The 15039-nt window shown below is 42.7% G+C and overlaps 1 protein-coding gene across 1 annotated transcript in view; it reads left to right on the forward strand.

The window, feature by feature from the left end:
- Nucleotides 1-5856: 5856 nt before the first annotated feature.
- The window catches only part of kcnb2b (potassium voltage-gated channel subfamily B member 2b), an 87347-nt gene continuing 78164 nt past the window's right edge, over nucleotides 5857-15039 (forward strand). The window contains exons 1-2 of the mRNA XM_080489863.1: nucleotides 5857-6260; nucleotides 7266-7988. Coding sequence (XP_080345989.1) covers nucleotides 7404-7988 — 585 coding nt within the window. The 5' untranslated portion in view covers nucleotides 5857-6260; nucleotides 7266-7403. The remainder of the gene's footprint in view (nucleotides 6261-7265; nucleotides 7989-15039) is intronic.

Below are 15039 nucleotides of genomic sequence, written 5' to 3' on the forward strand. Positions count from 1 at the left end.
CTCTGTCATTAAACTTAACTTGATTAATTCAATACTTAAAACATATTTGGACACTTACCACACACACTGTAACCAAGTAAGTAGTTTATCAACGTAGCAAGAAGGAACATCTCTTGTTTGACTCACACTTCAGCAAAGTGCTTCTTTTATATTTCCCTTTTTGTGAGATAAAACCTATTTTGATGACACTGCTTTATAAGACTCATTGGTGTTACTTTAGACAGTTTTGCAATTAAAACCATATTAACTTAAAGCCAGTTTCGTCTGAGAGATAATTTGCAATTTCATTTAAAGACAGTGAATTTATTAAAGCAAAACCCTGTCTCCTCTCACTTCACTGTTCATTTGTGGAAGTATTTCCCCCTACATGTTTTCCCTCCCAGGAGCCGACAAGTTTAGGTTTCCTGACCAAATGATTAATCTCTCACATTATATTACAGAGGGACTCATAACACCGCAACACTACCTGTGGACCCAATTACACAACTGACAACAGTATCAATGCAACTCTCTGACTTATGGCTGGATAAGCTGTGTTCCCTTTGTCTTACATCACTAAAAGTAGGACAACAGGGAGACTGCATTGACTACCAGCATCACTGCATACAGCTGATGATGGTGCAATAGTGTCACCCAGCAGCAGGTTTATTTTAGATTTATGCTGGAGCAGACAATGAAAGTAAATGCAGCATATTTCATATTATGAACGGTGCAGGAAACAATTATGTTTCAGAGAAGGTGGACAGCGAATGACACTTTCAGCTTCAAAAGATGAACACAAGTCAGTTTGAGAAATGGTCCATCCTAACTAATCTGCCAGCTACAACACAAGTGACTTCATTGCTATTCAGCACATGGCCTCTCCTCCTTGTCTTTCACTTCAGTGTACAACACACAGTGATCACTGGAACACGCCAGAGGTGCCACACCTGCCCTGATTACAAAAATGCTTATTCCCATAAGACGACTCTCCGCGATAGTAGCGGGTGAAATTACCAGACGGGGTGTTTTTGTGGCAATTAGACCAAGTGCATTATATTCACATTATCATGCTGCCACAAGCACTTTGGGTTAAGGTGCAGCGCGGAGCATCTTGTCTGCCCTGTGCGGCGGCATCATCCACACTGATGAATGCTGATGAGTATGGTGCAAACTCCTGAAATTTGGAGGTTACGCCGGAGCTCTGCTGCAAAGGATGTGGCTTTGTGTACTTGGTAAACAGTGACGCTGAGGTGCACAAGTCAAAACAGAGCACTGCATCTACGTGTGCAGCTCCCTGTCTGCTCGTGTCTGGCTGTGTGTGGCAGAGTGTGTGTTGGGCTGTGCTTGGACAACATGATTGCGAGAGCAATTGACCAGCAGTTGGAGCAGACAGCCAAAAATTAATACAGAAACAAAACAGCACCCATTCAATTAGTGATCCATGGCCCTGGTTGTATTATGCAAACACACAACGAAGAGGACGGAGAAGTAATCAATCATGTTTGTTTGTCCACAGCTACCGGCAGTACCATTGAAAATGCAAAAAACGTGAGCAACCCCATGGACGCACACACACATACAAAAATAAAACTTGTTTTCTTTAAAGATTGATTTTTTTTTTTTTTAGCGGGCCCTTGTTCTCTTTGATTGATAGGTGTATTACGTGACAATAACCACGGGGAGATGCAGAGGGAGATGACACACATGCAAAGGTCTTTGGTTGGACTTGAACCAGGATCCAGTGACTCCACATGTACGTGGTACAGACTTAGACCGTTAATTCCTCAGAGGCACTCCAAATGCTACAGTAGTAATTTGCACAAGCAAACAACGAGGCATGCTCATTGTGTTGTGTGTATTTTCTGGCACATTAGGCGCTGTTGGCAGCATCAGAGGTGAACAGGTGTGTTTGCCGGGATGAATGAAGACATGACATAGATTAATGACTGGATTCCACAGCAGACCATTATATTGAAGGCCACTGCTGCCCACTGTGGGTGGGTGGGAGGTTGGTTGTATGGACCTTGACATGGCCAGCAGCTAAAAATAGCCAAAGAGAATAAACAGGCTGCTGCCATGGCGTCTTTCCTCCCTCTTATTGACAAAAAAACGTGCACACAGAGTCACACGCGCTGCACTATAGTTTGCCACCACTGTACTTACAAACTCAGAAAGATCACATCCCCTGGCCTCACATGGACCTAACACAACTTTGACTGTTGCAGAATAAATAACATCTTTGAAAATAACAATAAGTCCAAGCCATTAAAATATCATGGGAGCAGAAAGCAGAGTGGGAGAGAGAGCAGACACATTTTCAACCTTGGCCAAGTCTTGCTTTTCTTCTCTTTACAAGTATTCATGTCTACGGCAGTGTACTATAAATAGGAGGGTGTTTCACGTTGATTGAATGCTTATTATTCTAATTCAAGTGAATGTGACTTTTGCTCTCCCACTCCCGCAGAAGCTGACAGTAAATTACAGCATCCATTTGTCTCTTTCCTTTCTCTTCCACTGTCTTTACCACCACGCGCAGACCCGTGTCACATGCAAGGCGACATTCTCTATCCGTTAAATTGGCTCAGCTTTTATGATGGAGAATTTATTTAGGTTTACGATCTGACGCAATACAGTAATTTCAGAGCCCAGCGCTCTGAATTATTCTTATTGGGGAGCTTAAAATGAACTGGGCATGCTGGTCTTTGTAATGAGTGTGATGAACGGATGATGATGATGATGTGTCTCTCTTATATGCTGACAGCGTCACAGGCAGAAGCTGTGGGGTGCAAGAGTGTCCACGGTGTTGTTTGGATGATGGAATGGACATGTTTTATGACAAATTGAGAGGGGGAAATGCAGCAGGCAGTGACAGCTCAGGGATGAGGCAGCCGGTGCAGTCAGTCAACTCTTTTTGGTCTGAGATTGATGAGACTACGCTTACAATGAGAAAAGCAGGAGGTGGCTGTAATACCGGGCAGCGATGAACTCCCCGCTTTCAACTTCTACCTCCTTTTATTGTCTTTCATGCACAGAATACACATTTGTACACCTCCATGACTGCCAGGCTGGGGAACACATTCTGATAAATGGAGACACCAGAGGTTAATTAAAAGTGAATTCAATTATTCAGTCATACGGAGCAGCCACACCAGTTAAATCCAAGTCTAACCGGCTCTGTGACCCAAACTGTTTCTTCAGCATGATGCCACAATTTGGGTTTCTATGGCAACAACCCACACAAGCACACATGCCCACATAGTGCACAGGAATTTAAAAGAAAAAAAAAACCCTCTTCAACCACATCTCTATGAAAAACCATTTTATAGTCATTGCAACCTGCTAGAAATTTTGTAATTATAGATATCAAGCTGGTAACTGGAGTTATTCCACCCACGTGGTGGAACTGAGGCCGACTTCATCTCCCTGGAGTACCCATGCATGCAGGTGGTGTTAGCAAAGACCTGGAAGCGTCAACTGCTCTGCATTGCATTACATGGAGCTGTGGCCACACCGCTCTTGCATTGCTTGGCTATTTTGGACCAACGCTGCTGCTGTTACCTCGCACACCATGAATCACGAGAAAACCGATTGACCGCCTGCTTGATAATAATAATTAATGAAAAGGGACACAGTCAATTACCCCTCATCATTCCTCTGCACCCCTAAGTAATTAACAACTCTGTCATCAGCAGTTTTCCTTGTCATCATGAAACTATTTTACATCTGTAAATTAAGGGTCATGAAGTGGAGTGAAATTAATGTCACGATGATGTCAAGAAAATTTTTAATTGCACCTATGGCCACACAATGAATAGACACAGATCAGCTCTAATATTATGGAAAAGCCAATCAAGACTTGAATCCACTAGACCTCTGATGATGTGATGTGGTATCTAGCATTAAGAAATTAGCAATAAAGCCTTGACACTGTTCCCGGTTCACTGCTTTTCCTTTCTTGGACCGGTTTTGATGTATAATGACCACTGCAGACTGGGAAATCTCTGCAGGGCTGCACTTTTGGAGATGCTCTTACCCAGTTGTCCAGTCATCTCATTTCTGTTCATGAAACTTGCACAAATCCTTATGCTTGCCCTTTGTTCTGCTTCTAACACATCAACTTTGAGGACAAAATGTTTGCTTGCTGATTAATAAATCCCACCCACTAACAGGTGCCATGATGAGAAATAATCAGTGTGATTCACTCCATCCCTCAGTGGTCATAATTTTATAGCTGATCAGTATTAAAAGTCAAAAATAACTGTTTCTTATTTAAGACCCTGGTTGCATATGTTAGCGTAACACTTGAAAGCATCTTGCCATATCCAAATTAAATTTGCATGTCAAATGAGCTCAAGTGCTGGACAGGCAAAGTGCTGAAGTCACATCCCGATCCAGCCCATATGCAACTGCAGTAAAGAGAGCGTCTATGAAATCTGCATGTCTAGAAATCCGAGGAGTACCAGAGCCGCTGACCTTCAAACTGTAGTGCCCGAAACAGTTAAGACATGGTGCACATGGACATGGGGGCTTTGTTTCATCAATGCGGCAATATTGATCACTTGTCACTGGAAGGAAGGAACATGGCAAGGAAATCAATTACACATATGCGGTGTATAATCAAATTTCTGGAAAACTGTCTAGCTAAGGGAAATGTCTTTCTCACACAAATGTGGGGTGCTATGGGAAAATATCATTGCCGCACTGAAAGCTACTCATACTCAGTGGGAGAGAGGGAGAGAGAACGAGAGAGGGGAGACGAGAACAGCCCAGCAGTAACGATCTGATGATAATAAGGAATACATAATTTAATATCTGTATTTATTCATTTCAGACCAGGGAAATGGGTAGATCATTATATATTGATAACTAATAGATAAGATGGGGTTTGATTACTTGGAGGCTTTTAGGTGTATGTGCCTGAATTCATACTGCTGACGTCTCACTGAAACAAGATTTAACGAAAACACAAAAGGTCAGGCTGCCTTCTTGTCATTTGCAGATTGAATTACTTGCTGTGGGTCAAGTGAAGCAGCTTAATGGTTGGCTATTTGTTACCTTTGAGCATTTAGCTCTTTTACCTGTAATTGGAGGCAGTCATCATGTAGGTGCGAGAGTTGGTGAATGAAAGCAATTAGCTATGCACTCTGACAAGGGGCTAAATCTAATATGATTAATCTCTGGTTGGTTTCTCCTAAAGATGCTTCACAGTAATGTAAAGCAGTTGTTCTTCACCTTGGGATCCCATTGGAGACATTCAATTTGCACATATCAAAACCCCATCATAACACATAAACTATAAACCCCCAAACATCACAAGCAGGCCTGAGACTTTCCCTTCTCAAAGGATGTCAAAATTGGATTTGCACTTTTTAAAGAAAACCTTCACTTTTTAGAGTCTAGAGTAGATCTGGGTGCTGTTTTATGGTGGGAAGAGTGTGTCTGCTAACATTTTGGCAAATCAGATGTCAAAGTGGAACTCCACAGCCTTTAGAAGCAGTTTAGAGGAATTAAAGTGGAAAACGTTGGGCGCAACAACAAATTTGAGAATTAAAAGATGTAACATTTCAGAATAAGTTCACTTTAAAGACATCTATAAGAAATCGTTCATCAATAAAATATATGTTAATTTGTGAGATTTGCTTTTGTGAAACACTGATGCAAAATGGACTGTGAGCAATAAGAAAATGCTTAAATTAACTCTATCCATTCTTGAATCGAATTGAAATCTAGTACTAATTTCCCTGCAGAGATTTCCCAACATACTGATGATAATAATAATAAGAAGAAGAATCTCGAGTCCAGATTTGATGTTCTCCTCAGTGATGTGGTGCAGCCCGTGTGCGCCCCTCCGCTCCCCCTCGTGTAGTGTGCGGCGGGACGCTCCGCAGCACAGCGCAGCGCAGCGCGCTCATCCCGCTCCTTCCTTCCCGTTGGCTTTTTACGCGCTCGACGTCCGCAGCCACGCTGATTCACTGATTCAGATGAAGGCGCAGGACTCTTTCTCCCACTGTTTCGATGGCGAAACGGCACAGCTCCGGTCCCGGCGATCGCATTTAGAGGAAGACGTTGCAGCTTAGTTTCTTTTCTTTTTTTTGTTCCTTCTTCTTCCTCATTTTACAATAAAATGTGGGACGCGCGTCCTCTGCGCGGCGTCCGCGGAGTGCTGCGTCCGGTCGTGGCCGCTTGACTAAAGGGGGGATCCCGGCTCCCTTTTTCCATCTCCTACTCCCTTCGAAACAAGAGGAGTTTGCATGCAAAAGGTGGTTTATCACGGCAAGGTAAGAGTGAGTCTTTTGTGGTGATTTTAACTCTACTTTTGACAGAGTCGGGACCGGATTGGCACATTGTTTAGACTGATTAACACTGACGGCAGCTGCAGTGTGAAGATATCAAAATCTTACTGGAGGCAAATACGTTGGGTTTTTTTTTTAACAGGTAACCCGACGTACTAAAGCAAACATTCAGCACACACAGAGTATATTTTATATATTGACGTTGAATTCCTCCATACACACATTCGTTCATTTATTTGTTAAAGTAGCTGTCTTTAAGTAATTTCTGCATCTGACATATGATGCAGTGCAGAGATGTCAGTGTACTTAAAAACTGTTGCATTAAACATATCTAATTGTGCTGTCTTTACTACAACTGTTTATTAAAACTCATACAATTACAACTTCTTTTTTTTTGAATAAACGTGTACTTTCATTCCCAAAAGAGACAATGTACTCAAATTGAAATTAATCAGTAGTTGTTGACAAAGAGTTACATTTGACATGGGATTAATTATGTGGCTATTTCACAATGACAAGTTGGGATGGAGACTTGACAGAGATTGCTGTCAACATGCTCCCTGCATCCATAAAACACTTGAACGAATTTCAAGCCTTCTTTGACCCGTTTCGACTGCCGGGCTGTACAGAAAGTGGTGCTCCAGGCAGGACTTCACTGCCTCGACACAATGCAACAGAGCTGGAGTGGAGTGCAAAGCAAAGCAAAGCAAAGCAGCCATATTGACTGTTAAAACAAAATCATTGATCCTGCCCAACACCTTCTTAGAAATGTGATGAAAGGGATCAATAAAGTTGCACAGCTGATACTATTTTGATCTGGCGAAATTAAGTAACAGGTGACTGTCGCTTGAGGAGAGCAGATTTATTTTCCAATACAGAGAATGCATACTATTGTATTATACCCTCCCCTGATATTGAAGCTGATTCAACGAATGTGTCATCAGTTGTCCAGTCATCTCACAAACTGTTTGTGTTTGTTTGTTTTCTCAGCCATGGAGGGACTTGCCTAAAGAGGATCCAACATAGTTGAAACATTTTAGACTTTTTTTTTTTCATTTTCTTTTCTTTTTTTTTCATTTTTTTGCTTGTCATTGCAACAACTGACGAGAGGGATCCTTTTACATCATCATGGCAGAGAAGCCTGGACCAGGGGGGCTGAAGCCCAACAATGCCCGAACAGCTCCTTCACTGCCCCCAGAACCCATAGACATCATTCGCACCAAAGCTCGTTCTCGCAGGGTCCGCCTTAACGTCGGGGGTCTGAACCACGAGGTCCTGTGGCGGACCCTGGACCGGTTACCCCGGACCCGGCTCGGCAAGCTGCGAGAGTGCAACACCCACGAGTCCCTGATGGAGGTCTGCGACGACTACAGCTTGAACGAGAACGAGTACTTCTTCGACCGGCACCCGGGGGCTTTCACCTCCATCCTGAACTTTTACCGAACGGGCAAATTGCACATGATGGAGGAGATGTGCGCCCTCTCGTTCGGCCAGGAGTTGGACTACTGGGGGATCGACGAGATCTACCTGGAGTCCTGCTGCCAGGCCCGTTACCACCAGAAGAAAGAGCAGATGAACGAGGAGCTGCGGAGGGAGGCAGAGACGCTGAGGGAGAGAGAGGGTGAGGGAGAGTTTGATAACACCTGCTGCCCAGACAAGAGGAAGAAACTGTGGGATCTCCTGGAGAAGCCCGGCTCCTCCGTAGCTGCCAAGGTAGGGATCTGAATGTGGAAGTGTGATCACACCACCTCCATCTCACATTACCCGTTCACATTCATCGCTGAACACTCTGCTTGGATCATAACACATCGCAGGCATGCTTACTAAAGGCTGAATTCCATCTGTAAAGAAATACACACCAGTTCATCTATTTGAATTTTAGAAGTAGCAACAGTTGTTAAGGGTAATTAGATTCAGTGAAAGATGCAGTCTTTTGGTAACTGTCTCTTTGGGTGCAACGATAGGAAAGTAAAAAAAAAAAAAAACATGAATGAAAGTAGCAAATCCACTCTATCTGATTGGAGTCACATTTGTGGATTTTGATAGACGCACGCAGGAAACACTGCAGGAGAGCTACTTTTGCTCCATGGGCTTTGACAAAATAATTTGTGGGTGACTCAGTCTTTCTTTGCTCAGAGAAAGTATGTCAGGTCTGTCATTGACTTGTGACACGTCACGTCGCTAAGAGGGAACAGTACCAGCCCCTTCTCCCCTGAAGCTCTATTATGTGTCTTACTCACTGATTGGATTTGCCTCCTCACGAGCCTGACGGTGAGTCAGGGAATTAAAAGAGAGTGATGTCAAGAGTGTGTTGCAGGTGTATTGATGGACACCATTCTTCTTTCTTTTTTTTTTTTTAGCCCTGTACTATTTTTACTCCCAACACTGTTTTTTTGATTTAATTGAGGATGAATGTAGTTTCTCCTTCCCACGTACGACATGTTTAGAAAACTGCAGGATCAGTCACATTCATGCCCTCGATGGGCGACATAAATCCTGCAGACAAAAGATAACTGTGTAGCAATGTCACGGTTGTCTCTGGCAAAATGATGACATCTCTTTCAGCTCCGCCCCCACCTCCTCATTGCAACGCCGCTCTGACTCAGTCCTCAATTAGGTAGGTCAGCCTTGATGAAATCCAATCACTGGTCATTTACGTTGGGTTTCCATTGTCCTGATCTCATCATCGAGCAGTGTAGGGTAGGGCTGGATAGGATTATATTCCATGTCAGAGGATCATAAACACAGGAACCTGTGTGCGTCCGAGCGTGTGCGCGTCCAAAGCAAGATCCTCTCAGTGTCAAATACAGCTCCCGTCCATGTCGCATGGTCCTCAGCTCCTTTACCTTTAAATTAGAAATATAACAGCAGTGATTTTTCTCCCGCTTCACTTGCATGATACTAAAATTAAATTGCAGTATTTAAGTTTAAAATGGCAACAAAAACACAATAATTTCAGCCCCCCTTCTAGGGAACCATCCTGTCCAGCCTGTTTTTTTCTAAATAAACTAGTGATTTGTGATTGACAACGTCCCTCCCTCAGCTTGATAACTGCATTCAACCTTCGCAGTGAAGCTGTAGATCACATGAATCAATTATAAGTAGACTGCCAATATCTAATTTAAGGCAAACTCGGGTGACAGCAGTGGGGTAATTTGATACTGTGTGTGATATTTAAAGTGATTTACTCCCCAATACCGTGCCTTTATTTTCCAGATACATTCTCCGTATTGCTGACCTGTACATTATTGTGTGGGGAAGCCTGTGAAACCTTAAAGGGAAATTACACCTTAATTCAAATTGCAATGACATTTTGCTGACCAATTTGCGAGGGAAAACTTGGTCGTGGCTCGGCTTTGTAATCTCACCGAGGTCCTCAGCTGAGAGTACATTTAGAAAATAGCCTACCAGGACTTTCCAATTGTCAGACGGCAGCTCCCTGAGGTCAGGGAAGCCTTTTATTGGGCGCACATCGTGTTCGCCTGAAAGCCCTTGACCAAGGAAATACCATTACAAGGCCACCGCCGTGCGCTTTTATACAAAGCAACTTTGTCAAATGCAGTGTCAAAACTTTCTAACATAGGCATAGTTTCTGTCTTTTGTCTTTTTCTGTTACGCAGCCTTTTGCAGATATTGAATCTGCTGCAATGTGCCACATATTGCCCCCTATGCCCTTAAATAAAGGTTAAGTGTGAGAGGTCTGCCCTTTTCAACGAGGGTCAATCAAGCTAGGATTTCATTTATCAGCACCAGCCGTGGCAAAGCTTCGGGAGTCCTTGCAAAATGGCACACACACACAGAGACGGAGCAGACACTGCACCAAAAACCATAAAGCAGTGGAGACGTGCAGCCACATGTAAAGTAACAAAGGTGGAGGGGAAAGATAGTGGCAGAGGAAAGCCCCACGAGAGAGGGAGAGTGATGTAAGAGATGCAGTCATGTAAGTTATGCCTCAGGATGCTGAGCTGGATCTCTGCAAACCTTTCCCAATGAATTATGAATGAAATGGTCAAAACAAAGAGGACTGGGCTAAATGCAGTGGCTTTACAGTGTGACTGTGTGACTTCTGGTTCACTGCCCCTTCAGCTAAGGTGGAGCGGGGTGTTTTTGTTTTTCAGGTGCCAGCAGGTGCTTCTTGGCTCGTCGCAAGTGAGAGTCTTGGGGGGGGGGGGGGGGGGGGGGGCGAGAATTTTATCCCACAACGATATAGTGTGTGTACTTTGTAGTTTTTTTCAATGCAATTTCTCAAAATAGAATTTTTAAAAAACTGATTGGAGTAGCGATATCTACCAGAAAGGATCTGGTAGATATTGCTACTGGTAAGCGTTTTGAGATTAAAGTACTCTAAGAAAGTATTGGATGGTCTTAGCATGGTTTCCTTACTGTGGGCTATACTTTGTTTTAATCCAGATCATGTCTCGCTTGACATTGTTCCTGCAGGATTTTGTGCTACTCTGATCTATTTTGTTAACAATGAGTCACGAGTGTAGTTGTTCATCAAATACACTTATCACAGACTCATGCAAGGGGGGCCTCGTCCAAGTTGCTGGATTACTGCATTACAGTGACGCTTGCTTTAATACTTCCCTTTCTAAATGTATTTCACCAAGACCAATTCTGGTGTTTGTAACTTGGAAACACGCTTTGTAACCTGCCTATGTTTTTCCACCCGAAGTGTCTTTTGTCAGTGAGACGGGAAATGTGATTAGACGCGCCCCCCCCCCCCCATGCATTTGTTCTTGTGTTGAGAAAAACACAACTGTGTGCAGAAAGTGTGCAATAAATACTGGGACCTTACTGGATGTTTGCTACACAGCTAGTGATTTAATGTGAGCCTCCACATTAAAATATGAGTCAGGCGGTCTTCGTGGTATCATAAATTAATTCTATTAGGTGTGACATGGATGCCTACAGAACTCATGTTCAGTAATATGCAAAAGCATCAACCTTTCTTTTAATCTTGACTCCTTTAATGCAGCACTTCTAAATAAACCCTCAGAAAATTAATAATGTAATATGAAGTATTACAGCCTCAATATGGCCCCGACTCTGAGATAGGAACATGTTGCCTGTAAGGTTTTCTTTGGAGTCCATTCGGAGTGGGCATCCCCAGAAAATAATGGCAGAGGATTCGGAGCATTTTAATGAGATCAATGTTTCTTCTTGCCAGACGTCGGGTAGGGTTTTCTATTCCCCCACCCGCCCTGCTCAGAGAGCCACTCACCCACACACACACACACTTATACACACACACTTATACACAAACACACACATGTCCAGCTCTATGCTTGCTCTTAATATGGATGTGCACCATTACTCTCCCCTTTATCTAATAAGCTAGGTCTAGCTAGTGGGAAACGGCAAAGCAGTGTGCAGGGGCGCAGCCTTTTGCTGTATGGTCCTCCCACGCTCACAAGCAGCCAAAGTCAGTCCAACACACACACACACACACACACACACACACACACACACACACACACACACACACACACACACACACACACACACACACACTGTTGATGTCGGCGTCACAGTGTGATGGAGCTGCAGCAGAACTGGGTACAGTAACATGCATTTCCAATGCCACTCTTTGTGAATGTCACCGTTGTCATAATCATCCGTCTTAAATGCTGTGCAGCGGCAAACGCACAATACTCACTGTTGATTTGGTTTTCGCTTGGCTCATTGATATAATCGCCCACTGTGTGGATGTGTGACACAGCCAAAGTGACAATATTAATGTATAGCTTTAAGTGTGACATGAACAAATTCAATCAGCATGCTGCTGTGCTGTAACTTCATACCACTTGGAGCTGCCTATTGTTTCAGATCACTGCAGACAGCCTCTTACTCTCCATCCATCTGTTTGCTCCCAGCCTTTTACGGCACGATCGCAAGCCTCTGGTCTGTCTGTGTATTGATGTAGTTTCTGACAGTGGCTGGAGAGAGTGTGGGGGGTGGTGAAGGCCTTAAGTCAGCATGAGGTCAAATGTTTTTAACAGTTCGTACCCCCAGGTCAAAGTAAAACAGCAGGTCTGCTACCTGCAATTCTGTCTTTTATGATTACATTTTATACTGTATGAATTTGCAGTCGGTCTTTAGACGGTTAAATCAATAAGCACGAGCATTTTATGGAGGAAATACTCTCAGCTTGTTTGACAAATTGATTTTAGTTCATTTTTGATCATTTCGTTAAAAGCCTGATCCCTGGTTACTGACCTTGACCCGTAAAATCAATTCATGTTTTCTCTCTTCTGTCTCCAGGTATCTTTTAAAAGCCATCATGTTGAAAGATATTTCTCCAGTAACAGCTGACTCCAAACTGGAGCAGTTGTTATTGAACCACATCAATGTATCTGGCTCTCAGGAAGTTATAACGCTGCGTCACAGGAGACGAGTTTGTCATTTCGGTGGAGCGCTCCTCCTCTTCCAGTGCCTGTAGCCTCTGATTTACATAAGCCTTCCATCAGGCCTGGCATTTAGGCACTAGCACCTAAATCCTCTTTACCCCGCGATCATAATCAGATAAGGGAGAACCCCCCTAGATTATAGGTGGCATGAGTTCTTATGGTGCATGCATAGGAAGAGGCAGCAGCATTTATCATCTGCAGTGATCCAGTACGCACGTTAACCCAGTGTTAACTTTTCCTTCAATCACCCACCACATGAGGATTACCTTCAGCTGTGATCTGTTCTGCAATGATTTGGTGAGGCTCAAAAAAGTTTATTAAAAACACTGGTCTGCAAGGGATAATGAAAACTTAGCAGTGGCTCCAGACCCAACAAGCAGTGCTTCACTTTCAATTTTAACAACCCAGCCGGGGATTTCCTTTGTTTAACTCTTCATCAGACTAAGACTTTTACATTTAGTTCACATTATACTTTTTCACGTCCTGAACATGTCTGGTTTCCTGTACATTTTTGCAAGGAATCATGCCTGAAATAAATTCTAACAGAAAGAAGTATAATGTATATTTATAATTTAAGTTATAAGATATAGTTAACAAACTATGACAAATGTACACAAACCTACCTCATTTTGTCAAGCTTGCTGTTGCTTATGGAGCTCAACAGCCATGAACGAGATCATTTAATGCAAAATACATCAACCAAAGTTCTTCACTTAGCGTGTAAATAAAGATGTGCATTCAACTGGATTCATGAAGTCCACGCTGAATGCGTTAAAGTTGCTAGTTCTGCTCTACTTATGATGTCCAAATACATATATTTGATGTGTTTTGTCGTTCCTGGTGGTGATGTAGCTTTAATCATTTAAATTCAATGAGGAATACTTCAGAAAAAGAGGGATTCCAGAACCAGTAGGAGGGTATAGCCTTAACATCCCTTCATGCAAAATTAACTCTGATTTTAAGATAATAACAACAGGATTGTATAGTATTTTATTTCAAGTTATACATGGTGAAAGTTTGATCTGTTTTCCACTTTTCAATTGACATTCAGATATAAATGACATTTTTCATTTACAATTATTTTGATTAGTCTATTGAAAAAGTTTGAAACATTTGTAAAAGTTATTTGATTATTTAAAAAAAAAATTATTTCTTGTATATACAGTTAATTCTGACCAATCTACAAGAATGTCCTCATATGGACAACAAACTGCACTCCCGCTGTAAGCAGTGGATAGTGCACTCTCCACTCTCCACAGTTTTGATATTTATAGTTACGTTACTAAGCAGCAAATATCAACTTTCATAACAATAGCTTTGCATATTGGAGATATTTCATGTAGGCCTGAGATGAGACACTGTATGCAAAACTTCGGAAATCACGTGAGAGGGTTTAACAGTGAACTTATTCACATTTAAATCAGTGAATTGACACTCGTGCTGTTTTATTTCAGACTGTAGCGCTGATGGTTCACGGTGTGGACGTGGAAAAAACGATTCACATGGGTAATACCATATCAGCAGTTCATCACATAAAATATTTATTTTTACTAAATGCTGTGTAATTTAGCTTGTGTCCCACTGTTACAAGGCTAACTTGATCCCAGCAGAGATAGCTCAGGGTCACAATAAAGAACAGGGGGAGTTTAGGACACTGCAGCTTCTCACTGATCACTCTCAAACTTTGTATTCATGAGTTTCCCTTCCAGGCCTGGATAGACCACTTGAAATGTTGGAAACGAGAGTAAGGCACATTTTGAGCTCTACATCATGACATACATTCATCCCCATGTGTTCTTTTTCTTTTCTGACTTGGTTTAGCTTTTCACAAACATCCCAACTGCTCTTTCTTTTTCATCATGATTACCAGTGGGACTTCGCATGCGGACGAATTAGCCTGGATGCAGTTCAGTGGCCACGGTGTCCCAAAAGAGCCCGCTGGGCTGTCTTAAGGCTTATTGCACTTGACCATGCACGTAGTGATTCATGAATGGAGACATCATTAAGTGAAACTCACAAGGCAGGACTAAACCTCGCTATGTTATCCACACAATTTAAGTCGTAGAGACGGGGGAAAAAAAGAGTAACGGGCAACAGTGGGAACAGAGCAACTTCAGAGGAGCAAGGAAAACTCCCTTTGGCACACATCTAGAGCATAAACTATATGACCAATACAAGCCGAGGCTAATGAGTGGCCAGATGGTGTGGGAAGCCTGATGGCTGAAGCCTCATTAGTAATTGTACTGCTGTCCCCAGAATACAGCCTCACATTTTCTAACTGAACAAGCCTGTTATGAATACAGCTACAACTGGGGATCATTTTCATCACTGATTATTGACCTGCCAGTCACTTT

Source organism: Lipophrys pholis (genome assembly GCF_963383615.2).
Source record: "Lipophrys pholis genome assembly, chromosome: 20".
NCBI lineage: Eukaryota > Metazoa > Chordata > Actinopteri > Blenniiformes > Blenniidae > Lipophrys > Lipophrys pholis.